Source organism: Oncorhynchus tshawytscha, linkage group LG22 (assembly GCF_018296145.1).
Source record: "Oncorhynchus tshawytscha isolate Ot180627B linkage group LG22, Otsh_v2.0, whole genome shotgun sequence".
Lineage (NCBI taxonomy): Eukaryota > Metazoa > Chordata > Actinopteri > Salmoniformes > Salmonidae > Oncorhynchus > Oncorhynchus tshawytscha.
This window is the reverse complement of record NC_056450.1, coordinates 21945019-21972783: the sequence shown is the minus strand read 5'-3', so window position 1 is coordinate 21972783 and position 27765 is coordinate 21945019. Positions and strand designations below refer to the sequence as shown.

Sequence of the window (27765 nt, the reverse complement as noted above, 5' to 3'; positions counted from 1 at the left end):
GGTAGGTAGTCTTTATTAGAGTCGCGCTGCGAAGTTGATCACATTTCACAACGCCTGGAGAAGTGTTTAACGTGTCAGGAACAACATAAATAGAATAAAGAAATCTTCCCAGGCGTTCTCAGAAGATTGCTGCCATATTGATGTAGTTCCTGCTGAGTGTGTGTGATGATGAAGTGATCATATGCATCTGCGTAGCGTGACCACCTGGAACACAGCCAAGATTAGTGAGTAAATTTTGCCATTGTGGAAAACTCGCGAGAGCCCATAGGGAGTAACGGTACTTCATCATGGCAGGCAAGTTGGTGTTAGAGGGGAAAATAAGTATAATAAGCTTTCTTTTAGGACTGGGTGTTGTTATAATTCCCCTTATTAGAACATTCGCTGTACATCTTGACTGGGTATTCGACTATCTCACTGGAGTGAGGGGGAAAATAGCTATTGCTGTGTACATCGCTGTTATCAATGGCTTCTTGCTTATCATATACAAGGGACCTCTATATAAGGTAAGCAAGCTAACTAACGTCTGAAAGAAGATGGATAGCTATAACATTAGCTAAGCTCCTTAGATAGCTAGCCATCTTGATTTCTATTTTATTTGCCCATTAGCCAAAACGGCAGCCAGATGGCTAGGCTTTAGCTATCTAAATTATTGTTACACTTTCATTGCCCCTCTTCTTCCTAACAATATGTTGTGCTAGCTAGCTAATCCTATTATCTGAATTGGATTGAGACAGCTGTCAGCTTGATTGGCTAAAGATAGAGCCCTAAACTGTAAATTAGATAACACTATTGAAGTTAGACAGATATTCTATGCCTAAGAGCAGGTTATTGTGTTAGCTATTGATTTGGAGCCAGCTTTCTACTTGTGTAGTTAGATAACTAGCTAGTTAAACAAATTGAAGGTAGAAATGTTTCCTAAGCATACTCTTCTTTCTCCCAGGTTGCTGTGCGAGCCTGCTTCCTTGGCTTTACTTTTGGGTGTGGCTTGATCATAAGCTTTTCCCAAACCACATGGACACACTTTGGTTGGTAAGCAAAACTTATTGCAAAAAGTTTCTTAAACAGAACGAAATGGGGAAGTACCTACCTTTGTTTGTCCAATAAAAACTCTAGTTTTGCTCTGTTTGGTTCTTAAACGGTTTCCGTAATGAATAAACCTTTGTACATGCTCTCTCCTCTCATACACACACTCCGGGTTTGTTCAATATTACAGGCGACTGACAGATCTACAAAGAACCTTGTATCATAAATAACAACTTATTATTATTTGTAGATCAGTCAGTCAATTTACCCATGATACATTAGGGTTTTGATCCTCTCGGACGCTGCCTCTTTTTCTCTCTCTCTCTCTCGTGTGTGTGTGTGTGTGTGTGTGTGTATATACGCACAATACTACCGTTGTTAGTTTGATACGTGTTATGCATAGTTCTCAGTCAATGCATGTCTTTGCAGGTACATGTGCTCCTTGTCTTTCTTCCACTACTCCGAGTACCTGGTGACAGCCATCATTAACCCCCGCAGCCTGTCTCTGGACTCATTCCTTCTCAACCACAGTGTGGAGTACACTGTGGCTGCTGTGTCCTCATGGGTGGAGTTCACCATAGAGAAGCTCACTGTCCCAGGTCTGTCCTCCATACCACACTTGGGGTCAATGGCTGTGTTCCAGCCCGACGACATTGCTTGTGTTGCATTGCATCAACCAATGATTGTGTGCCACGTCATCAATTGCAGTCGTGCAGGCTTCTGCGTTGTAGTCAGCCTGGAACGTAGCCAATAACTTTTCAATGCCTCAGTTGAAATGGGCGTGACATGTTGTCACAGTAGGAGTTAAATGTCTTAATAGGCTGTGCATTTTATGTCTCAGAGATGAAGCAGCTGAGCTGGCTCAGCCTGGTGGGCCTGGTGATGGTGCTGTGTGGAGACTTCCTGCGTAAGTCTGCCATGCTGACAGCCGGCTCCAACTTCAACCACATCGTCCAGAACGAGAAGGCCCAGAGCCACGTGCTGGTCACGGATGGGGTCTATGCCTTCTTCAGACACCCCTCCTACGTGGGATGGTTCTACTGGAGCATTGGCACACAGGTACCAGCCTATTCTGTCAATAGCTAAGGAAACTCTTGAATGGCAAGGCACGGTTTGCAAAATTCTGGAAATGTTCCCAAAATGTCCAGATTTTTCAGAAATCTCGGTAGAAATATTCCTGGAAACAGAAAATCCGGAATCCTCCAACTGCGATTTCTGGAAATCCTTGCAGTCTTGGGTTACCAGACTATTGCAACCCTTGTTACAGCAATATTAGCATGCAGGCTAATACACAAGTTAAACTCTGTTTCCTTTTAAGAATCCAGACATGTTTGTTTCTTAAACATGTTCTAGTTAAGCCCACTACGCTGATTTCACTTTTCTATGTCCAATGTGCCAGGTGATGCTGTGCAACCCTGTCTGCATCGCAGGCTATACCATGGCAAGCTGGCGCTTCTTCCGTGAACGGATTGAGGAGGAGGAGCTTTCTCTCATCCATTTCTTTGCAGAGGACTACCTGGAGTACAAAAAGAAGGTGGGCACCGGCCTGCCGTTTATTTCGGGCATCCGCATCAACAGCTCCTAGGTGTGGGAGATGGAGTCCTGGATGTATGAAAATGGCAGGCAGACAGACAGGCACTGTGAGGGGCAGCCCTGGTCAGCGTACTGTGGATTAGCTCCTGTGGTTGCCCGCCCTGGGGTGCTTAGAGCTCACAGAGACTGACACCTATGAGTGTTGTGAAGGGCTCCCATCCCCATACCACCCCCAAGGCCTGGGTAGACTCTCAAAAAGAAACCCCCCCCCCCATATATTCAACCACCTCTGTTTTCTCTTTTGTTTGGTTAAATTAACTACTAGAGACTTGAGTTTGTATTTTTCTTTAATCTCCAATGTTCTGATGAAGGCTCCCTTTTCTGTTTTATCCTTAGAGAGGAGTTGAGTATCTTAAGGCCAGGCACCACACCCTAATAGGGTATTTCCCCCCCACTTAATCATATTACAATCAACTTTTACCAGTTGAGTGTGGACACTATAATATTTTTGTCTTTAAAAAAAAAAATGTATACAAATATGCAAATTAGGTTATACTATTAAATATTTGCATATAACACAAACCAATTTTTCTGGACACTGGATGAAGTAAAAATCAACCTAAATATTTTGGTTTTATTTTGTTAAGACATTCTAGGACCGAATTTACATACACATCTGATTGTGTCATAAACATATCAACAATTCCCAATGTATAAGTCTGGAGAATACATCTAAAGATAACCACAGAAAATAAGTTGGCGTTTGGGAAGAGTGTGATTTTTCAGGAAATGGCAGTAAGACAAGGACTGAATTAAGACTACCTTACACCCAATCACCATATCTTTAAGGGAACATTCTCTAAGAAATTGACTTTTAAGCGATGTGTGATTTCAATGTAGTGAGCGTTCAAATTATGAATGTATGTCCATTTAAAAGTGGTTACAGTTCATGACACTTTGATGATGTTAGTATGATAAACTAACACACATATTTTTATAAACCTTTTGGATATTTTTTACTTTTTAAAAATACAAATATTAATTGACAAATACCCCCCTCCCCCAAAACTCTAAATTGCTAGGTTTGTGCAACATTTTATTTAGCCTGTGGTGCCTGGCCTTAAGTGGATGCTGAATTGATTTTAGCTTTGGTTACTGAGTCAGAAGTGCTGTAATGAGCCTGGTTGAGTTTCTTCTATTCCTTGTTTGTCTGTCATATCACAGAGTCATCATTATTAGTCCTCAGCGTTGGCATCAGAATGGTTTTACACAATATTAGGGTTGCACACAGGGCTCTAAAGTGTGACCCAATTTGGTTGCATATGCAACAAAATATTTTGCTGTGCGAACTGCAGTTTTAATTTGGGAGTACCGGTACGGGAAGAAAGTACATTTTTATAACAATTAGTTGTAATGGTAAGGCTTCGCTGTACAGTTGTTTCCTGGGTGCAGATTCGTTAGTGTCATGCTTGCACAGCAAAAATCGCTTGTTTCTAATACAAACAGTTTTAAAAAATCTGACCCATATCAGAGATACTTTTGAGATGGGGAAACCCCATTGGAATTGTATTGTCGCCCATGTGGCTTCAATGGGGCCGCACGGTGCATGCTGGGTCATTCTGGGACAAGGACATTTCTAACATTTCAGGTTGTGCACTTAATGTTTTAAAGTTTGGAGCACCCGTTTTACCCATTATTTATTTTTTATATAGAGCCCTGGATGCTAAATTTATCAGCCCTCATACATACATTACATGAACAAAAGTATGTGGACACCTGCTTGTCGAACATCTCATTCAAAATCATGAGCATTAATATGGACTTGGTCTCCCCTTTGCTGCTATAACAGCCTCAACTCTTCTGGAAAAGCTTTCCACTAGATGTTGGAACATTGCTGTGGGGACTAGCTTCCATTCAGCCACAAAAGCATTAGTGAGGTCGGGCTATTAAGCCTGGATTGCAGTCGGCGTTCCAATTCATCCCAAACGTGTTCAATGGAGTTGAGGTCAGGGCTCTGCAGGCCAGTCAAGTTCTTGCATACTGATCCCCACAAACCACTTATATATGGACTTTGCTTTGTGCATTGGTGCGTAGTCATTCTGAAACAGGAAAGGGCCTTCCCCAAACTGTTGCCACAAAGTACAGAATTGTCTAGAATGTCATTGTACTGTTTGCTGTAGCGTTAAGATCTCCCTTCAGGGGAAAGGGGCCTTGCCCGAACCATTATTCCTCCTCCACCAAACTTGACAGTTGGCACTAAGCATTGGGGCAGGTAGCGTTCTCCTGGCATCCGCCCAACCCAGATTTGGATTTCCGACTGCCAGATGGTGAAGCATGATTCATCACTCCAGAAAATGCATTTCCACTGCTCCAGAGTCCAATGGCGGTGAGCTTTACACCACTCCAGCTGACACTTGGCATTGCGCATGGTGGTCTTAGGCTTGTCTGCGGCTACTCAGCCATTGAAACCCATTTCATGATTCTCCCGACGAACAGTTATTGTGCTGACGTTGCTTCCAGAGGCAGTTTGGAACTCGGTAGTGAGTGTTGCAACCCGAGAAACAGGCCATTTAAAAAATATATAAAAAAATGTATGTGCAATGCGATTCAGTACTCAGCGGTCCCTTTCTGTGAGCTTGTGTGGCCTACCACTTCGCGGTTGAGCCATTGTTGCTCCTAGACATTTCCACTATACAATAACAGCACTTATTGTTGACCGGGGTACCTCTAGCGGGGCAGAAATTTTATGAACTGACTTGTTGTAAAGGTGGCATCCTATGATGGTGCCACATTGAAAGTCACTGAGCTCTTCATTAAGGCCATTCTACTGCCAATATTTGTCTATGGAGATTGCATGGCTGTGTGCTCGATTTAAAAAAAATAAAAAAACACAAAAAAAACTGTCCGCAACGGGTGTGGCTGAATCCACTAATTTGAACAGGTGTCCACACACACACGTGTGTGTGTTCTGTCCCAGTAAGAAACATTTATTTCTGAGTGACTTTGTTATACATTTACAAAAATACCCGAAAGTTACGGAAATGGGGTCCCTTGCAACATGGTCTTTTCCCCTTAAGTTATTTCGCTCTTTCATAAATTATAAGAAAAAGGCCTTTTGATGGATGTCAAAGTTATTAAAATAATGTATGCTATGAAAATGTATTGGTTTTAGGTATCAGCCTAGACTTTCAATATTGATTTATCCTTACACAAAATAATGTTTTATTTTAAATTCACATCAATTCACATGTCCACTCAGGATCAAAAGGCTGCACAATCACTTTATTTAGCTAATTTGACAACCTAGGCAAGTTGCAGCCTGGTTCTCTGATTCTTCCAATCGGTACAGCGTATCAAGTCAGAAATGTCTACTTTGTGAATTATGAAAACATAATGAACACTGACAATCCATTCACTGTTCTATTCCAGTCTGCTGTAAGTTTTAACATTGTTCCTTGGTATATAAACTATGAATCAGGGGTGTTGTTTCTTCCATAAGCTTTTAACTATAGGGGCACCCACATGGTACAGTCATCTTTAAAATGCACTCAAGACTGTCTCTCTTTCAACCACCACTTGATCATCACTCCACCTGTTATTCATTTGTATTGAAACCAACCAATAGCATTCCTATGGCTAAGGGGTTCAGAGGAAAGGTCGTCTCCTTTGCGATAAGCTCAACCCAGCATTGCTTCCTCCTGAACTACCGCTTGTCTCAGGTGAAAGGTTGCCTCTGCCCTCTACTCTGTATGCCCAGACTGTATGGAGAGTGTGTGTGATTGAAAGAGAATTCCTGAAATTAGAAGTTGAGCACTGTAACTGTATGTTGCACAAGACACGTGTGTGTGTGTTTAGAGTTTCTGAAATGAGGACAGTCGAGCACTGTAAAAGTAATGTGTATTAGATGAATAAAGATGAGAAGATTATCTGTAGATTCAATAATATAAGAGCACATTGTTGGCTGCAGATGTACAACTGTTTACTGCTCCAAGCATGATCCAGCTGAGCTGAACATGGAAAAAGCCAGTTGTTGCACTACAGTATAATAATACTACAGTTTATTACAGGTAATGTAAATGTATCATGCAGAGAGAATATTTATCTCTCTCTTGGCTGATTACTTTTATTCACTTGACTGAAATGTTCTGAATTGATTGAACAACTTTGTCCTGTGAAATAAAATCAAATTTATCCTAAGAAAATTGTCTTCCTTTCATTGTTTTCTTTCATGGGTTTGCTACTGTAGTCCTAATATGGGTAATGTTAGAAACACATACATGTTATATTCAATATAATTTACATAAGTTATGGGTGAGCACATTGAAGTCTCATGACCCCATCCAGTTGCTTAGGGAGACATCTTCCAAATCTCTGTTTTTCTGCTTCCCTGGCCAGTTGATTCTTGTTCTTGAGGGTGGCCTTGTCAGAGAGGTTGCTGAGAGTGTGGTTATCATCTGGTACAGGTCAGGTCATTTCTGTTGAGCATAAAGTTGAGGTTTAACAAAGAAGTTAGTTCTCACTCAAATCAATGATCAATTCTTCCAACAAGTTATTAAGTAATCTAGCTAGCTTACATCTGTGTTGTTAAAATTGTTTGTTTAGTATCTGTGGCCATAGTGGTGTCCTCAGGTCTTCAGCATGTCCGCTGTCCTCTTTCAGTCTGTGGGAACATTGAATAGAGAATACTTCACGGAACACCATGTCTTACATGGTCACCATGATAGAAACAAACATTTCAAATTGTACATTTGCCAGAGTAACTTGTTAGTCAAAATAATGTTGTAGTTTGTGATATGTACAGTAGTTACAGTGGCTTGGTTCCAGTACCTGGGTTCAAGGCGTTCCTTCACCTTGGCGGTGGATCGGATGTAGGGGCCGATTTGCCTGGCGATGGTGGTCAGGTATCTGTTCTCTTCCGTTAGCTGCGTCAGCTCATGAAGCTGGGGAGAAAACAGAATGGACACATACAGTATATAAAACACCAACTCACCATATCTAACAGAAAAACAAAACCTCTTTTACCTTCATAGATTTTCTGTTCATTTGCAACCCTCTGAAAGATATCCTCCCAGACTTAGGGGAAAGATAACAAGATGGAGATGAGCCTTAAAAGGAGAGCTGGGTTACATTTATAAACAGTGTTGTCTGAATACTTTTTTCAGAATCCTCATTGCTTTGGTGATTCCCACCTCAAACATAGCCCTCATGAGTTCCACTGCAGAGTACTTGGAGGAGATATGGCTGTACGGAGGTATCCAGGATGTCTTCCACGGTGTCTGTCTTGATGAGGGAGGGGTGCTTGGTCAGATTTTTTTTTTTGTGTGTGTGTGTGGGGGGGGCTACAGGACCGTAGAGGATTCAGTGTAGCGCCTTCATAGAAATCAATAAACCAGGCACCCCTGAACGTCAGATCTTTTCATGACACATTTCAAATACACATACAAAAACACTGTGATTGGCTGTGAAATCCCTCAGTAATGTCAGTAATGTTGTAACAATGGGTATCAGAGTTGTACAGTAACTTTAAAATGTTGTAGAAGCTCACTCACCCTGTAGCTGTTCTCAGAGTTGCGACAGTGCTCAGTAAATGGGGTCTCCCCAACCTTTACCAGGAGGACCTTGGTGATGATATAGCAGTGGGCTTCGGCACCATGGATGAACCCAGGGACATGTCACTGATGGGAGGGAAGTGGCAGGGCACGGATAGGGATGACTGCAGGCTGAGGAGACAGAAGGACATTTACACAATAAATAAATATCTTTACATAATATCTTTTACACAACAGGTGGGGGTGTCCTCATATTACGCTGGCTATTTCAGAACATGACGAGCATATTTGGAAAGTATAAGCATACTGGCTTGAATGTTGAGGTTTCACTCATTGGGAACATCAATAACATGCTAATTACATTTTCCCCTTGAGCGTGTAGGTCTGCACAATTTCCATATGGTAGGGGTGAAATATGACTCACAGTCTGCTGGCTTTGCCCAAACTCCATCCCGACACTCCCGGCAATGGACACGGAGCGTCTTTAGCCCAGCAATAACAGAGACTCAAGGCAATAAGCAAACTCGGACCGATATTCTGTGTTGATCTAAACCAGAAACATAGAAGAAGACATATGGGGTGTATATTTGGGATGTGACATGACCAAACATCAGTTGAGGAGGCAAGATGACAAGAGAGAGGGACTTAATACTGCTATTCTGAGCTGGTCTCAGTCTGTGTGGCAGTTTGTCAATCTTTTTTAGTCGCTGGATAACAGATATCAAAGTCAAACAAATTTGCTTAAAGACTGTATTCATAATTGCTAATATTCCATTTAATGTTTTGGTTTGTGCCCTTCTGGATTCATAGAACCAGATTAGGCATTATGCATCATACTACACTAGCTAGGTGGAGGAGAACATTGGCTTGAGTTGATTATATTATACCTGCTCAAGATGGAACATCAATTAGGATTACAAATACAGTTGGGCACTGTGAATAAGACATTGTAAAAATCGGCAACATGTATCACTACTCCAGGATAAACAGGCATACCATAGACAGGATATTACCTGGAGAGTGGGTAAGAGTGCAGCCAGATGAGACAGCTGTTCTCATTTGCTACTGGGTTGGAAGTGATGCCAGGCAAGCCTGATGTAGCTAGTCCTGACACATTATTATTCATTTGGCTTTAATCTATATTGGTCTGCTGCCAGGGACACCTTAATCTCCCAGTAGGATCTATATATACATGTGGAACAGGATACATATTAGGCAGGCATTAGACAAGCCATTAGGCTGTTCAATATCTCTTGGTATTGTACAGTCTAATGAATTCTCAAAGCAGGAAGTCTTGTGCACCCGAATGTCACACTATTTCCTATATAGTGCGCTACTTCTGGTCAAAAGTAGTGCACTATAAAGGGAATGTGGTGGCATTTCGGACGCATATTGTCTGTCTGTGGTAAGACTTCCTTCTTCGAGAGTTAATTGAGTTTACAGCGATTTTTAATGGCTAGAGGCAACCATTGAGGCTGAATCTGTGTGCGCTCTGTTCGGAAGGGCCATTCAAACAATAACAGGTTAACAGTTTCTCTGAGCATAGGCTATACATTAGGGCTACATGATAAAAATGATTTTCAGGCAAGGTAGCATGAAGCTAAATGTATTCTCACCTTTGCGCTGCTCTTAGGATAATTTGTTTTCGATCTGACAGTTTTTCATTCAAAAGAGGACAATGCACAGTGCAAATTGACATTGACAGTGCAAATCAGAATAGAAACCAAACCATAAGGTTGAAGTATATGTCCGTAGAGCCCCGAGCCAGGATTGTCTTGAGGCACAGATCTGGGGAATGGTACCAACAAATATCTGCAGCATTGGTCTCCAAGAACACAGTGGCCTCCATCATTCTCCAATGGAAGAAGTTTGGAACCACCAAGACTCTTCCTAGAGTTGGCCGCCTGGCAACAATGAGCAATCAGGGGAGAAGGATTTGGGGCGCTGAGGTGGTGATGGTGACTCTGACAGAGCTCCAGAGTTCCTCTGTGGAGATGGAAGAACTTTCCAGAAGGACAACCATCTCTGCAGCACTCCACCAATCTGGCCTTTATGGTAGAGTGGCCAGACGGAAGCCACTCCTCAGTAAAACACACATGAAAGCCTGTTTGGAGTTTGCCAAATGGCATCTTAAGAACTCAAACCATGAGATCAAAATTCCCTGGTCTGATGAAACCAAGATTAAACTCTTTGGCCTGAATTCCAAGTGTCACGTCTGGAGGAAACCTGGCACCATCCCTATGGTGAAGCATGGTGGTGGCAGCATCATGCTGTGGGGATTGGGAGACTAGTCAGGATCGAGGGAAAGATGAACGGAGCAAAGTACAGAGAGAGCTCCTTGATGAAAACCTATTCCGGAGCGCTCAGGACCTCCGACTGAGGCGAAGGTTTACCTTCCACCAAGACAATGACCCTAAGCACACAGCCAAGACAACGCAGTAGGCGTTGGGACAAGTCTCAATGTCCTTGAGTGGCCCGGACTTGAACCCGATCTAACGGCTCTGGAGAGCCCTGAAAATAATTGTGCAGCTATGCTACCCATCCAACCTGACAGAGCTTGAGAGGTTCTGCAGAGAAGAATTGGAGAAACTCCCCAAATACAGGTGTGCCAAGCTTGTAGCGTTATACCCAAGAAGACTCGAGGCTGTAATCGCTGCCAAAGCTGCTTCAACAAAGTACTGAGTAAAGGGTCTGAATACTTATGTAAATGTGATATTTCTGTTTTTTAAATTTGTATTATTTGCACAAAAAAAAAAGTTTTTGCTTTGTCATTATGTGTAGATTGATGAGGAGGGAAAAAACTATTTAATCCATTTTAGAATAAGGCTGTAATGTAACAAAATATGGAAAAAGTCAAGGTGTCTGAATACTTTCCGAATTAACTGTATAGTGTATATGTGATTGTATACAAATGTAGCAAGGTTCAAAATTATTATGTTTCAGTCACATGTTTTATTTTTTGGCGCTTCTTGCGGTCAATTTGCAGTCTACAAATGATTTGTTATTATGTTTTCGGCTCATCTGCCCAAGATAAAATTGGCCCACGGCTGTAGGTAATAGAGTTATAATTAGCAGAATGCACTCACTATGATGGCTTGGTCCAGCCTTTCACAGCTTTGCATATGTGCTGTCTCAATATTACTTAATAGTTGACTATTTAATTATTTAAGTGATAAAATATTAGGGATAGGAGCTGACTGTAACTCACACTTGCATGTCTCTGAAACAGTTGATCGACAGCATGGACTTCTCTGTGGAGTACAGCTAGCTCATCGTGGAGGGCTGTGGGTAGACAGACAAACAGTCACGATCAGACATACATGCAGACATTACAATGGAATCTCCGAGAAGAGAGAATTTGAGTTTGAGAGCCTTGGATTTCACAACATTTTCACCAACATTTTCAGTGCACCTGCTAGTTTATCCATAAAATATTTCTAGCTGTTTTTGAAGGGGTACGTAACAATTTAAGATTGAAGAAGATTGTAGTTTTAACACACCACATGTTTTGTGGACCCCATCGTGTGATTGGCAAGGGAGACAATGTCGTGGCGGGAGAGTATCTTGTTCTTGTGGGTTGTTTCCCCAAAAGCTCCACACAGTGGCTGGCTACAAGAGTGTGCAAAGCTGTCATCAAGGCAAAGTGTGGCTACTTTGAAGAATCTCAAATATAAAATATATTTTGATTTGTTTAACACTTTTTAGGTTACTACACTACTGGTACTGTAGTATCACACTGAATTCTGACAAACAACACTGCATATTACTTTACACCAGTGTGATTTCCCATGTCATTAACTGAATTCATCTCATAAACAAACATGTTACTGAGAGCATATTTTCAGTCTTTTAAGGGGCGCTAGAGGATTGACTAGACTTGTCCCACGCTTAGTAAGGTCCACTGTAGCCTCTCACCCTCTCATGCAAGAGCATTGTAAATAGAATGCTCACAGTTTACAACCCTTCAACTAGAGCATAAACACTAGGCAACCCATAGAAAACAGAGCACATAGCCTATATGACAGAGCATTTCATATCCATGTCAGTAAGTTAGTTATGTCATGTTAAGCTTCATGTGATTTATGCTAAATAAACTCATATGCATCCTGAAAATACCACCACAATCTCATCTAAACTAGTTTGCACTGACATTAACATATCCATATCCACAGTGCTGCAAAATGACGTTATATAATCCAGTCCTGGAGGTCACAGCAATGAACTTCACCGGAGCCCAGAGGGATCAATCATTCAAATGCCTAGGTGCCCAAATTCTCTTTATCTTGTCACTGAAAGTTGCCAGGTTTCTAGGACCACACTGTGCTCAATGCCAGGCAGGATGAAACAAAGGCAGGATTTACACTGCAGCTGTTCATTTCCATCAGATAATCCCCTGGGACTTTCATCCTACCATTGCTAACTGGAGAAGTTGTGTTGCTCTAGATATCTTTCAATGTACACGACTCGACCCCCAATGTTCCAATCTCCGACTGTACACTCATACAACAAATCAAATCAAATCAAATCAAATGTATTTATATAGCCCTTCTTACATTAGCTGATATTTCAAAGTGCTGTACAGAATCCCAGCCTAAAACCCCAAACAGCAATCAATGCAGGTGTAGAAGCACGGTGGCTAGGAAAAACTCCCTAGAAAGGCCAAAACCTAGGAAGAAATGTAGAGAGGAACCAGGCTATGAGGGGTGTCCAGTCCTCTTCTGGCTGTGCCGGGTGGAGATTATAACAGAACATGGCCAAGATGTTCAAATATTCATAAATGACCCGCATGGTCAAATAATAATAATCAGAGTAGTTGTCGAGGGTGCAACAAGTCAGCACCTCAGGAGTAAATGTCAGTTGGCTTTCATCGCCTATCATTGAAATTATCTCTACCTCTCCTGCTGTCTCTAGAGAGTTGAAAACAGCAGGTCTGGGACAGGTAGCATGTCCGGTGAACAGGTCAGGGTTCCATAGCCGCAGGCAGAATAGTTGAAACTGGAGCAGCAGCACGGCCAGGTGGACTGGGGACAGCAAGGAGTCATCATGCCAGGTCGTCCTGAGGCATGGTCCTAGGGCTCAGGTCCTCCGAGAGAGAGAGAATTAGAGAGAGCACACTTAAATTCACACCGGACACCGGATAAGACATGATAAATACTCCAGATATAACAGACTGACCCTAGCCCCCCGACACATAAACTATTGTAGCATAAATACTGGAGGCTGAGACAGGAGGGGTCAGGAGACACTGTGGCCCCATCCGATGATACTCCCGGACAGGGTCAAACAGGCAGGATATAACCCCACCCACTTTGCCAAAGCACAGCCCCCACACCACTGGAGGGATATCTTCAACCACCAACTTACAATCCTGAGACAAGGCCGAGTATAGCCCACAAAGATCTCCGCCACGGCACAACCCAAGGGGGGGGGGCGCCAACAAGGCCCCTGAGTTGGTCATTGATTTGATAAAGCAAAGGTCATCTGTTCCATAAGAAATTAAAATACTTATATCATGCCATCCACTAAATCAATGGAATGACCCATTTTATGTTTCCAAGCTGCTGTAATACAGTCACAAGAAACCAAATGTTCTTACCCACAGTGGCGGCACGAGAGTTGGCCTTTGTGGTAAAGGTTCAGCAGACAGAGGTGTTTGTACTGCTCATGGCATACCAAGGGGTGACAGTTGGTACTGTCTGGATCATATAGCTTCTCCAAAAGGCAGAATATTCTTCCACACCACAGAAGGTTGGTGGCATCTTAATTGGGGAGGACGGGCTCGTGGTAATGGCTGAAGCAGAATTGGTGGAATGGTATCAAATACACCAAACACATGGTTTCTATGTGTTTGATGCCATTCCATTTGCTCCGTTCCAGCCATTATTATGAGCCGTCCTCCCCTCAGCAGCCTCCACTGCTCCACACATCTGAAAATACAACACAGGAAAGCCAATCATAGTGATGCTGATCTATGTCGGTGACGTTTCAGAGAATGATTGAAAATGCACCTGTAAGCCTATACATAATATAATATGTTAAGAAGCAGATACTTAATAAATATAATAAGAATATGGGCTGAACAATTACCTTGCTGCTTGCTGCCTTATCTGCTGTCCCAAGCAGGAATGACAGATATGAGGAGGGTCTTTGAGTGTGACTGGAGGGGATGGAGTGCTGGCCTAGTAGAGCCTCATAGGGGACACTGCAGGCTCCACTGACTCCTGTCAAATGTCATGCATTGGTTCCTAATGCAGAGCAGAACAATAAAGGGAACACGTAGTATATCTTGTCATGTTTTACCTTGTTGTCTGCCTCTCTGCTCACTAATACCAGAGTTTATTATGTCACTATTGGCAAGGAGCTATAGCCCAAGAACTGTATTTGTCATTATGAAGGGACCAATCAGATAGGGTTATGATGATGCCATTCTGAAGGGATCAATCAGATAGGAGGGTTATGGCAATGTCATAATAAACAACCTACCAGAGCAGGGTTCTGGTGATGTCATAATCAAGGGATCAATCATAGAGCAGCATTATGATGACTTAGTCATGGAGGGATCACCAATCAGGGAGCAGGGTTATGATGACGTAGTAATGAAGGGAGCAATCAGAGAGCAGCGTAACAAAGAACCAATGAGCGAGCAGGGTTATGACGATGACATTATGAAGGACCATTCAAAGAGCAGGGTTTTTGACAACGTCATTATGATGGACCTCTGATTCAGGGTTTGGGTTAAATGTGGAAGACACATTTCGGTTGAATGCATTCAGTTGTGCAACTGAGTAAGTATCCCCTTTCCCAAACAGGTAATTATGGACCAAAAAACAACAACATCCTAAGTGTTTTTCTGTTTATTTTTTGTTTGTATTGTTTTTTTGTTACAATTTGTAGAAGGATGTATTGTTTCTAACACGTTTGTACTTATTATTCTTCAAAATATATGGAATTTCAATAAGATGTATAAACAATAATGTTAAGCCTTTTAATCGAACTCTGATGCCGTGATTGTATCGACTAGATCTGCGATTGATTCATCAGGCCAAAATGTAACGCACGCGCAAACCCAGCTCTTCCTTTCTGCTAAATTCTTCGCAATGGCTCCTGTGGTGGGTACAATCGCGTGTGGAAAATTGTTCAAATATATACATTTTTCACACTTAAAATGGCTGTACATTATTTGTATAAATCGGGGCATATTTGAGAGGGCGTATGTAATCGTTAATCATGCTAAACAAGGCACTGAATTGGGTTGTTTTTCACGAGGCCCGCTAAATTAGCAAGTTTTTTTTTTTAGTTTAGCTAACGTTAGCTTGCCAGATCCACCACGTTGTAGCTACACAAAACTAGCTTAACATTTTTCTATTCGTTTTATGGTCAGCAGTAGTTTGATTAGTTAAATAACAAAACTGTTGGTCTTTACTTATAAGGAGCCACCTGACTAAAACGTCATCTTAATTGGGGATTAGCCTAGACATAGTTGATGTCTGCGGTTGTAGCGCGTATGGTGGTGAACTAATGTAAGGTAACGTTAACTGTTAGATTCTAGGCAGCTAACTAAACGGAACAGCTACAATGGTAGTGACTGTCATAGTTTTAATTGGCTGTCAATCTTATCTGCAGAAGAAGCAGAGCACCAAGGGGTCCAAGGGTGGCAAGAAGAAGAAGCAGGTCCTGAAGTTCACTCTGGACTGCACCCACCCTGTTGAAGATGGCATCATGGATGCTGCCAACTTTGTAAGTAGTTTTGCAGTTACAATGACAGGTTTTTATACCTGTGCCTGGTTGCAAGGAAGATTCTAATATTTTAGTTGCACAAACGCCCTTATTCGAAACCCCAATTAGCCACAATCCTGAATGATTTCTGCCCTTCCACAATGGTCACTTGGTTTAGTATAAACTGAAGGATGGAAGGAGCTTATGAAATGACAGTTCATGGGATCGACATGTTGAACAGAATCGTCCAATGCAGCTGTTTTTTTTCTCATTATCAGTTAATTTATGGATAACAATTATGTACTGTACTGTGATTGTTTCTTTATCATTTTAAGAGAAAACATAGCTTCTTAGCAATGAGCAATTTCTCAAGCAAGAATTTTGGTAGGGCTATGGGAGTGGTCTTAAGTGGGGAGGACACTGAAAATGTGTTGTTGGTAGGTTTGGAACTCTGATTGGTCTATTAACTAATTTACTGTCTAGTGTTTACTAATTTACTGTCTAGTGATGTCACCAGGAAGGACAAACCACCATCCCACCAAAACAGGCTTAAATTTCAGGCTGTCGTTTCAAACAACTCTTACACTAAAAGGGTTTTTATCATCTTCACAATTTCACAGCATTATTCCAACCTCATAGTGTGGAAATGTATATAAAACTGGGCCTTTTAAATCTCAAGTGGGGTTTACACTAGCTAGTGACCTGCACAACAACACACAACTAAAAGCCAACTGTGTTTTCTGACAGAGCAAGAGACTAGTTGGTCACTCCATGAACGACAGTTGGCTTTAGATCCAAGTGAAGGTGTGATGTCACTGATGTGCTCCAGCCGACAGGCTAGTTTCACATCCACTACACTGTTGTTGTCGCACTGCTTTGATTTATCTTGGCCAGGTCACAGTTGTAAATGAGAACTTGTTCTCAACTAGTCTCTGGTTAAATAAAGGTGAAATAAAAAATACATTAAAAAAATATATAAAAAGTAACGTTGGGCAACTGTCAATCTTTTGTTGTTGGAAATTAGAAGTATATGCTTACACAGTATGTTTTAATGGTTAAAGGAGCAGTTCCTCCAGGAGCGCATCAAGGTGAATGGGAAAGCTGGAAACCTGGGTGGTGGTGTGGTGTCTATTGAGAGGAGTAAGAGCAAGATCACAGTTTCCTCCGAGGTCCCCTTCTCCAAAAGGTATGGTAACTGCACTGGCAACTCAGGACTGTAGTAATCAAATTGCAATGCAGACATTTGTGTATTTGTTCTTGGGAAAAAATATTTATTAAATGTCTTTCACCCAATACATCATTTACATGTTCAAGCTATTAAAACGTTGGTAAATGCTTATGTCCTCACAAAATAATTGCTCATATGAATAATTGACTTACACTTTTGCACTGCTTATGATGGATAAGAGGCCCTGTGTTTTTATAGCCTTTATCTGTAATATTTTTGTTTAGGTTGCTGGTGTTGATGATGCCAATATTGACTTTTGGCTATGTAGAATTCAACTTAATAATTCCCACTTAACCAACTCCCAAATGCTTTATGACTTTTGTCCTGCATCTGTCATGCACCAGTAACATTATGTGCATGAAAATACACTGGCTGTGAACTGAATTCTCCCTCAGACTTCCTTGTTGAGTTTATCCACCCCTGCCCATGAATACGCTAACTGCACGTGACTGCGCTACAGTATCATTCTTCAACCTTTGTGCTGTGTTTTGTGATTCATTAAGTTGGGTTGAGGTGTACAGCAACAACAAAAAACATTAGATTTACTAGGTTGTTTTGTATGTGTATATTGCTTTGGGGAAAATATTGAAAGCCAAAGCACAACCTCTCACATCTGAATGCCATCTGTCTGTAGATATCTGAAATATCTGACCAAGAAGTACTTGAAGAAAAACAATCTTCGCGACTGGCTGCGCGTTGTGGCCAACACCAAGGAGAGCTACGAGCTGCGTTACTTCCAGATCAATCAGGATGAGGAGGAGGAGGAAGATGAGGATTAAACCTCCTGTCTGCTGGATTTTGTACATTTAATAAATTCTTAGAGTACTTCTTTTGTACTTTTTCTCTATGGTGACAAGACAACGGGTATGTTCACTAGGAACCAACAAAAGCAAATGGTCCAAAAATGGGAGGGATCTAGCTGAATTTGTCCAGCAAGAAACTCATTTTGTATCTGGGTGACGATCAGTCAACATAGTGTTGTGACAATGCAGTACACGAGATCAGGGATGGGCAACTGGCAGCCCTTTTTGAAGGCCATTGGATCAATTTCAAATAAAATTGTCAGGGTCTCGTATTATTGCAAGTTAGAACAGACAAGGTGCAATTTCAATTTGGTTGTGCATCAGTTTTTCTGCTTATATCAGTCACCATTTAAAAAAAATTATTGGTCAATTAGTCTAGCGGCCATCTAAATTTAGTAATCATGGTTGAATTACCGGCCTGGGGGAAGACATTGATTTTGTTAGTCTCAGATTGAAACCGGCAAACATTTTTCACCCTATGGTAAAACAGCTCATTTTCCCCCCTATGGACTATGGCAAAATGAGTAGAATTGCATCATTTTCTCTACACCCCATAGCAAAATGTGTGGAATTGCATATAATTTCCTCCGCTGTCGAGGGGAGCTGCTAAAATGTTTAGTTTGCAATGTGGGCACACAGACCAGGCAAATGCAGCCCCCACCCCTGCACTAGATGAAGCTAGCCATTTAAAAAAAAAGACAATAGTCAACCTACTGCTGTTAATCCAGCATAACCAAATAAATGCCAAGTGTTGGGCCACCGTAATAGCTTCAAAGCACTGTGGCATAGATTCTACAAGTGTCTGGAACTAGATTGGCGGGATGCAACACCATTCTTCCGAGACATTCCATCATTTGGTGGAGGTGAAAAACACCAAGGCACTTCCATCTGACTGATACAGCCATGGCATATGGTTTAAATCGATTTCATGCTCATCAAACCAGTCTGACCGCTTGTGGATGGGAGCATAGCCATCGTAGCCAAAATAAATTATACATGACCAAGCATGATGGGATGTTAATTGCTTAATTAACACAGGAACCACACCTATGTGGCAGCACCTGCTTTTAGTGTACTTTAGATCCCTCATTTACTCAAGTTTCCATTATTTCGGTAGTTACCTGTACATCATGAATCTTCAGTATTTGGCAACTCGGAACCTGTGTAAGGTGTGATATGTTCATTAGTAAATGTGCTTATGGCCTGGTAAGATGAATTAGAATAGTGACACCAAATGTAGTGGACATCGCCATCAGTATGTACAAAACAACTGGCCTAGCAAACTGCAAAATACAGTGGCTGATTGGTTATCAAATGTACTCACACCAACAGTAGTGATGACAAGATTTACTGAGACTAGCAGTAGCTAGCATTCCCTCCCCACTTGAAGTGGTGGGGCAGGAGGCAAAAAACAGACTGAAGAAAAATCAACCAATTTACATAAACCTTTATTACCATTTCCATGAAAAAGTTTCAAGATGTGAGTCTTCTGACCCAGACAAAAACTATTTGTTGCAATACAGGTAGACTAACAAATGAAAAGAAAACCCATCTTGATTTAAAACCAGAATATCCACTCATTGCATACATACTTAGTTGACCATTTGCACTAAAACAGAAGCGTAAGACTCAAGTCCTCACAACCCACATTTCTGCTGGTTTTCATTGCCAAGAGTGCACAGTGACCACCTGGTTTCCCAGGCTAAAAAGAGTCACTGAAAAAAAGAGGCAAGAATAACAAGCAGACACTGGCATTTGAGGGACAGTTACGCATCCTCAACACCAACATTTAATCATACAAATGAAGAGACATAAAACCAAGGAATGTAACAGAAGTCAATGGCTGGAGAGCATCAACTTGGTGGCACATCTCAGATCCTGATTATGCTCTGACACGGCACACCGATCAACCAGACACAAACAGTAACACTGCCATGGACTTCTTGAACAAAGTTTAAACTAAATTTTGCTATTGGTCTTTGGGAACAAATAACAAATGCATTCACTCCATACCCCGAAAGACTTTCAAAAGGCACAGATATGGAGTGTTGGTCTTGAATTGATCCCTCGCTTGGAAATTAAAATCAGCCCGAAGAGGACTTTGATGTAGCACCCATTATTGTGAGGGAGACGAGGGCATTGATCAGTTCACAACTGAAGAATAAAAAGAGACAACGTGAAAATAGAGAATGCTTCAGTGGACTTGCATGGGGAATGAAAGGAGAGTATGAGTAGTAGAGATCCTCTCTCCAGCTGTAGATGTCTGACTGTTGTGAGGTCAGGGCGAATTCTGTCCAGAGTGGATTGGTTTCAGTTTTTGCAGCGCATTTTCTCTGAATTAACCTCAGAATATATGTAGGCCCGACTTGTTTTTCAAGGCATATGCATACATACTCATGAGAGCCCACCCTCCCCAGCCATCCATCATGACTTACAGTTGACCTAGAGGGCCTCTGAAGTGATAGCAAAAAACAAAAAACAGTGAGAGGTGGCTGGAGGATACCATATTAGAGTGTGCGTGGGTTGTACTCTGGCAGCTTCTTGAGCTTCTCTTGTTCCTGTGGAGTGTCCTGTCTGGCGATGACCAGGGAGTGTGCATATCCCATCACCACCTGCAACCACACCACAGTGAGAATGGGCCCAAACTAGTGAACACACAAATGCAGTTCCCATCTACAGAATGAATCATTGTGTTTATTCAGTCTCTGTTGCCGCTCCATACCTGTTCAGCGTAAACTCCATCCAGGCTCTTAACCTCCTGAGCAGTAGTGGAGGACTTGGCCTTGTTGTCACCGTAACCCTGTAACAAACACACGTCATAATAGGTGGAAAACCTGGAACACATGCGCAAATTCAGCAGTCTTTTATGAGCACACCAGCACCCCGGTATGTTTCTAAAATGGTGTGAGAAATGTGTTTTATACATACAATTAAATATTACGTCTTACCAGCTCGCCAAAGGTAGGGGAGGGTCCCCAACTGATGGTGCTGTCGTCTGCAGCGATAACGATGCTGCTTTTCCCGCAGGCCAGACTGCGGACCTTCCATCCACACAGGTCCTGTACAGCCTTGGGGTACATGGTAGATTCCCGCGAGGTATTTGTGACCCCCCAGAAAAACAGCCCCCCTGCACACGGAAGGTAATTAGCATAGCTTCCTTATTAAAAACACCAGCATCCTGGTCAAGAGTTTCCAAATCGCGTAATGGCTAAGGCGTTAGACTGACAGATGCTAGGTTCAAATCCTGGTTAGTGTACCCTTTGAAATCACCACAATATAAATCAGGTACTTAGGGAAGTAACAGTATTATGGGTATAGTGGTATTATATTGAGAATAGGGTTAAAAAAAAACACATTTTTTAATCTATTCATTACTCAACATTCAAAGGAGTTACGCATTGTGTTCCATACCCATTTCATTGACAGCGAAGGAGCACTGGTAGCCAGTGTAGATTTGGGATGCCCCACGCCCGGGGAAGTCAAAGAGCTTCACCAGTCTGGGCACCATCTCGTCCTTCTGCTCTGTGTGACCCAGCCGCCCATAGCCACCAAAGCCCCAGGAAAACACTCGCTTCTGAGAATCCAATATCAGCTGGACACACACAAAGTTTACACACTGACCTGAGTTAGCCTCGTGCAAACAAAACATGGTAGACAAAAAAAAGGTATTTGTGAATTAACCAGTCATTGACAGTGAAAACACATTGAGTAGAGTATCGCTTTCAATGCAGGCTGGTACCAAATGTTCAGACCAGCTTAGCTCCTTTTTGGACCCAGATTTAAGGATCAGAATGCAAAGGTCTCCATCTGCGGGTTCATTAACTATGAAGGGAATACTCGACATTCAGAATTTATGCAAAAGCAGAGAGTAGGCTCAGTTGGTAGAGCATGGAGCTCAGTTGGTAGAGCATGGCGCTCAGTTGGTAGAGCATGGCGCTTGCAACATCAGGGTTGTGGGTTCCATAGGGGACCAGTAAGAAAATGTATGCACTCACTGTTATGTCGATCTGGATAAGAACATCTGCTAACTGGGGGCAACTAATGTAAATCAACATTTTGGCTAAACTCACATTTCTAAAATTCACATTTCTGTCTGATGGGGGTAATTGTGGCAATAGGGATCAAAGCCTGTATTCATAAAGTGTTTCAAAGCAGCAACTCCCCCCTACGGACTAGGGAGATGCGAAGGTCGAGAGCCATGAGTCCTCCAAAACACGACCATGTCGAGCCGCTCTGCTTCTTGACACACTGCTCGCTTAACCAGGAAGCCAGCCGCACCAATGTGCCGGAGGAAACACAGTCTAGCTGGCGACCAAAGTCAGCTTGCAGGCGCCCAGCCCGCAACAATGAGTCGCTATAGCACGATGGGAGAAGGAAATCCGACGCTGGGCCAAACGCGTCTCCCGGTCACAGCTGGCTGTGACACAGCCTGCGATCGAACCCGGATCTGTAGTGACGCTTCAACACTGCGATGCAGTGCCTTACACTGCTGCACCACTCGGGAGGCCCTCAGCATTCCTTCTCTAAGACAATGAATACAGGACCTGGTCTTTTCTCTCCTCACCGTGTGATTGCCTCCGCAGGCGACATCTCGGACTACCACGTTGGGTACGGGCGTCACCTGGCCATCCTTACTCTTCTCGATGAAGATGGTCACGCGACGTGCAATGGTCTCACAGTCGAACTCAATGCGCTGGGCGCGGGCAATGAACTTTCCATCAGAGTTGTGTCCTGTGACCCAAAACAAGTGCTACGTCAGTGTTTGATTTCGAATGATTTTTGACTGGGTCACTGTGCTGCCATTTAACTCTTCAAAGAACAACTTTGGCGAAGATAAATATATAGATATTTTAAAATCGGTCCAGTACTATTAGTTAAAACCACACCTAGCTGGCCATACTCTGGGCATCCGAACGAGTAAAGGTTCCCTTTGCAGTCCACCACCATGCTGAACTCTGCCCCACACGCCACCTTAACCAAGGGCTGCCCGTTGTACTGGATCTGAGAGGGGCAAGGAGAAGATTCAATAAACACAAGGCCCATTAAGTGGCCATATTAGACCTATAATAAAGCAGCAACAATAATGAGGCATATTAATAGGGAAGTTTATGTTGCTTACCGGGGCTGGACTGAGGACTGCATCAGTTTGGTTCCCCTGGCCCAGCTGACCCAGTTTGTTCTCGCCAAACGAGTAGGCGGTGCCACCCTCAGTCAATGCCAGGGTGTGGTTGCGTCCACAGGCTGCAGCCACCACCACCTCGTCTGCGAGGGCCTCAATCAGCTTTGGGGCCTCCAGGCGCTTAGTGTCCCCGTGACCCAGCTGACCCTTTTCATTTCGACCTAAGAGGCAGGAGGTCGTCAACATAGACCTTTCCTCCTGGACTCAAACCAGCTAGAATGATTGCATCTGAGATATGCAGTGCACTCAGGCCCCTTGACTTCTGCCACATCTACAGCCTTATTCTAACATGGACTACATTAAATTTTTAACCAATTTTCACACAATCCCCACAAAGACCAAGCGAAAACAGGACTAGAAATGTTTGCAAATGTATTAAAAATAAAACAGAAATACCTATTTACATAAGTATTCAGACCCTTTGCTTTGAGAGTTGAAATTGATCTTAGGTGCTTCCTGTTTCCATTGATCATCCTTGAGATGTTTCTACAACGTGATTGGAGTCCACCTGTGGTAAATTCAATTGATTGGACATGATTTGAAAAGACACACCTCTCTATATAAAAGTCCCACAGTTGACCGTTGCACACCAGAACAAAAACCAAGCCATTAGGTTGAAGGAATTGTCTGTAGCGCTGCGAGACAGGATTGTGTCGAGGTACAGATCTGAGGAAGGATACCAAAACATTTCCGCAGCATTGAAGGTTCCCAAGAACACAGGGGCCTCACTTAATTAAAAATAAGTTTGGAACCACCTAGACTCTTCCTAGAGCTGGCCGCCCAGCCAAACTGAGCAATCAAGGGGAAAGGGTCTTGGTCAGGGAGATGACCGAGAACCTGATGGTCACTGACAGAGCTCCAGAGTTCCTCTGTGGAGATGGAGGAACCATCCAGAAGGACAACCATCTCTGCATCAGTCAACCTATCTGGCCTTTAAGGTGGAGTGGCCAGACGGAAGCCACTACTCAGTAAAAAGGCACATGACAGCCAGCTTGGAGTTTGCCAAAAGGCACCTAAAGACTCAGACCACGAAACCAAGACAATGCTGGAGTGGCTCAGCCAGAGCCCAGACTTGAACCCGATCGAACATCTCTGGAGAGACCTGAAAATAGCTGTGCAGCGACACTCCCCATCCAACCTGACAGAGCTTGAGAGGACCTGCTGATAAGAATGGGAGAAACTCCCCAAATACAGGTGTGCCAAGCTTATAGCCTGTAATTGCTGTCAAAGGTGCTTCAACAAAGTACAGAGTGAAGGGTCTGAATACTTATGCAAATGTGATCTTTATTTGTAATAAATTTGCAAACTATTCCAAAACACTTTTGCTTTGCCATTATGGTGTGTGTGTGTAGGAGTTGAAAAACAATTAACCATTTTATAAAAGGCTGTAACAATGTGAAAAGTCAAGGGGTCTGAATACAGTGCATTTGGAAAGTTAATAAACTACAATCTATTACAGTACAACATTCCTACCCCAGCTCCAGAGCTTGCCCTCTGTGGTGATGAGGAGGCTGTGGGCGGCACACGGCCCAGACACCACACTGCTGACCTGCACGTCATTCAGGCAGCCATAACGGTGAGGACCCCACAGGTTCTGGCCTAGGTTCCTGAAGGCTGCTGCGAGACCACACACACACACGAAACAAGTGACTTCAATACTGCAGTCAATTAGGATGATTGCTTGAATAAACTTCCAAAGCAGGTAGCACCAGTGCTATTGAGGGATAGCTTTAAGTCTGGAGCCTTGCATTACGCAATGTTTTCATTACAGGACTTGGGATGGTTATACCTTGTGCTTTCGGAACCTCTTTCCTTCCAATGAGATCCCAGTTGGTGGCCCCGAAAATGAGCAGTTGACCTTTGACTTTAGGTAAGTCAAGTTTCTACAAAAATGACAGATCAGTGTTTAAGAACAGTGGGTCTTTTTTACTCTGCATAAGCACTCCTTATTCATTTGACTAATAACATATCTAGTCATGTTAACCACAATTCTATAGTCACAAACCCCTCTTTTGGTGAGCTGGACGTTTTGATTTTACCTCCTGCAGGTCAGGAAACTTACTATTTTTTCTTTAATGTCATCAGGCACAGTGACTGGTTGAAGGCCTGACTTTGCAGCAGGCTTGCCAGGTTTCTTTGTGTTCTCCTGCTCTTCATAATCATCAAATTCATCATCACTGCTGAACTCCCTTTCCTTCTTTTTGCCTCCTGCCCTCTTCCTCTTGATCCCACCATTTCCAGAGACTTCAGTTACCTTCTTGCGTGGCATGTTTGTGAAGGTACCTGGGGGGGGGCATGCATTGTGAAAACAGACATGCATTGTGATATCAATGGAGCGGCAGGTAGCCTAGTGGTTGAAGCGTTGGACTAGTAACTGAAAGGTTGTTAGATTGAATCCCCGAGCTGACAAGGTAAAAATCTGTCGTTCTGCCCCTGAACAAGGCAGTTAACCCACTGTCACTCGGCCGTCTTTGAAAATGTGTTAACTGACTTTCCTAGTTAAATATTTTATAAATCAATACCAAAATCAAACTCTTGCTACGCTGAACTGATGACATAGCAATTTGCAATGCGTTTGAACTTGAACATGTAAACAAACAGTCAAAGAAAACTAAGCATATACGTAAACTTAGTCTTAATGTTAAGTTCAAGTATACAAGCCAAAATCACCAATGCTAGCCAAGATTAGCCATAGCGGCTCGCGGGTTAGCTAGCATTCCTGTCCGTATTTCTTTGTTGTCTACGTGCTAGCATAATCAGTGGCTACTAGATAGTTGCTCAAAAAAAGGGCCTGTTAGCAAACATACCACTAGCCAACGTCAGTTAGCTACGGGAAATGACAAATAGCCACACAATGACGGTTTACTGGACTTTGTTAAATGAGTTAGCAAGCCAACGGTGCTAGCTAAGTAGCTAGCTAGCGTAATCTAGCAATCGATTTCTAAACTAAGACAAACATTGGGTAACGTTAACTAACTAGTTGCAATACACCCGATTAAAATACTTTCTCCCCCAACTGTAAAAGTTGAAGGTGAGAAGAAAATTTACCTAAACCTTTTGGCTTCAGATAATCTTCCTTCTAACGTTAATTCGGTGACTAACGTTACTGTAATTAACAAGCTTGCAAAAGGGATTTCCTAATTCTGCGACTGTCGTGCATCTGTCCGTCTTCCACGTCTTTGATTGATTTTAAACAATAGAATCCTGCAGTCTCCGGCTCTATGAAACCACGTGGGTACTGCCTTACATTGGTTAAATTCTAGTTAGTCGGATAATGCAAAAAGCCATAACTTGTGAAATACTTACAACTTTCCCTTTTGTATATTAGCTGCCTCATGTGATTAAAGTTGTAAAATATAGCTAGCTATATGTTTCAATGCTTACCTGGGATTCGTTGTGGATGTCTGGCCTATAGGTCTTTTGATTGATGGTCTTTTATCGTTATGAGTCCTCCCTCCTTTTCGTCTGTCTTCTTTGTTAAAATGTAAATATGTGCAGAGACGTGACATACCGGTCGGTACTACAAAACACATGGGACTTAGAAAATGTAAAGAAAACTACAACCCATTAAGCTACCAAAGTATTATGTCGCCCTCTTGTGGCGGGGGTGTGAATACAATCCATGAGTGTAACATGTTTTACAAATGCAAATTGTATATTATTATTATTTTTTGTATTTTATTTTAAATGTAATCTTTATTTAACTAGGCAAGTCAGTTAACAACACATTCTTATTTGCAATGACGACCTATCCCGGCCAAACACGGACGACGCTGGGCCAATTGTGCACTGCCCTATGGGATTCCCAATCACGGCCGGATGTGATACAGCCTGGATTCGAAACAGGGACTGTAGTGACGCCTGAGATGCAGTGCCTTAGATCGCTGGGCCACTCGGGAGCCCTCTATATAAGATAGAGCCACAGATAAAAGGGGACTTAGTTAAAACAATTATTTGCCAGAGCTAATTGCTCAATGTCAGTGAATTACATGCTTTTTAACTGTTCATTTCAACAGCCTGACCCTGCCACTTTGTTTGGTAAATTTAGGGATGGGGTTTGGGAAATGTCACCACTGAAATTCAGAAGGACTGAAAGTCCATGAGCTGGCATGATCTTTTGAAACACATTTGGAGCTATACATTGTAGACAATGTATAAAACAAAATAGGGCAATATAACCTTAGATTTTTATAATAGGGTAAGTTTAGTGACAACAGTATAATGAGTTAATACATTGTGCCTGTGTAACTTAGTAAAGGCCTATAGGTGTCAGTCTTGCCTCTGACATCTGACAATGGTCGAGTTTGATTTCAAGTCGCATCAAATTGTATTTGTCACATACCCGAATACAACAGGTGTAGTAGACCTGACCGTGAAATGCTTATTTTACTAGCCCATAATTAACAAACCATGCAGTTCAAGAAAGAGTTAAGAATTTTTACTAAATAAACTAAAGTAAAAAATAATAAAAACGAACACAAAATAACAATAAAGAGACTATATACAAGTGGTACCTGTACTGAGTCAATGTGCTGGGGTACAGGTTAGTCGAGGTAATTTGTACATGTATATGCCCCGGGTAGGCGGGGTTTGCTCATTTTAGACAATACCACTGGTCCTTAGGAAAAATCTCCACTCACCGGGCCATGCAAAACGAACTCAACCATTGCTCTCCAGGGAGGGTTGTATGTAAGATGTCCTCTGTACAGTCTACTCTCACACAGCAGGTTTAAC

General features: G+C 42.5%; 3 protein-coding genes and 1 pseudogene across 4 annotated transcripts; 2 read left to right on the top strand and 2 right to left on the bottom strand.

Moving 5' to 3' along the window:
- Positions 1-245: 245 nt before the first annotated feature.
- On the top strand, positions 246-4065 carry icmt (isoprenylcysteine carboxyl methyltransferase). The gene is made up of 5 exons (XM_024384676.1): positions 246-503; positions 941-1029; positions 1453-1622; positions 1865-2082; positions 2423-4065. The coding sequence occupies exons 1-5, from the start codon at positions 288-290 to the stop codon at positions 2606-2608; spliced, it is 879 nt and encodes a 292-aa protein (XP_024240444.1). The 5' UTR covers positions 246-287; the 3' UTR covers positions 2609-4065.
- A 2796-nt stretch (positions 4066-6861) lies between these two features.
- LOC112221547 lies at positions 6862-8863 on the bottom strand (annotated as a pseudogene).
- A 6249-nt stretch (positions 8864-15112) lies between these two features.
- Positions 15113-17875, top strand: LOC112222080 (60S ribosomal protein L22). The gene is made up of 4 exons (XM_024384673.2): positions 15113-15214; positions 15729-15842; positions 16883-17007; positions 17684-17875. The coding sequence occupies exons 1-4, from the start codon at positions 15203-15205 to the stop codon at positions 17826-17828; spliced, it is 396 nt and encodes a 131-aa protein (XP_024240441.1). The 5' UTR covers positions 15113-15202; the 3' UTR covers positions 17829-17875.
- Positions 17876-19284: 1409 nt separating this feature from the next.
- On the bottom strand, positions 19285-26570 carry rcc2 (regulator of chromosome condensation 2). Of its 2 annotated transcripts, none has more exons than XM_024384659.2 (11): positions 26416-26570; positions 25094-25314; positions 24821-24914; positions 24505-24648; positions 22972-23192; positions 22739-22853; positions 22417-22583; positions 21264-21444; positions 20801-20979; positions 20575-20652; positions 19285-20464 (listed from the first exon to the last, which is right to left on the bottom strand). In XM_024384659.2, exons 2-11 carry the CDS (start codon positions 25298-25300, stop codon positions 20360-20362), a joined length of 1491 nt encoding a protein of 496 aa, XP_024240427.1. In that variant the 5' UTR covers positions 25301-25314; positions 26416-26570; the 3' UTR covers positions 19285-20359. The 2 variants fall into 2 exon arrangements, with proteins under 2 accessions (XP_024240427.1, XP_024240428.1); XM_024384660.2 differs by lacking the exon at positions 26416-26570 and adding an exon at positions 26080-26228.
- Between the last annotated feature and the right edge of the window lie 1195 nt (positions 26571-27765).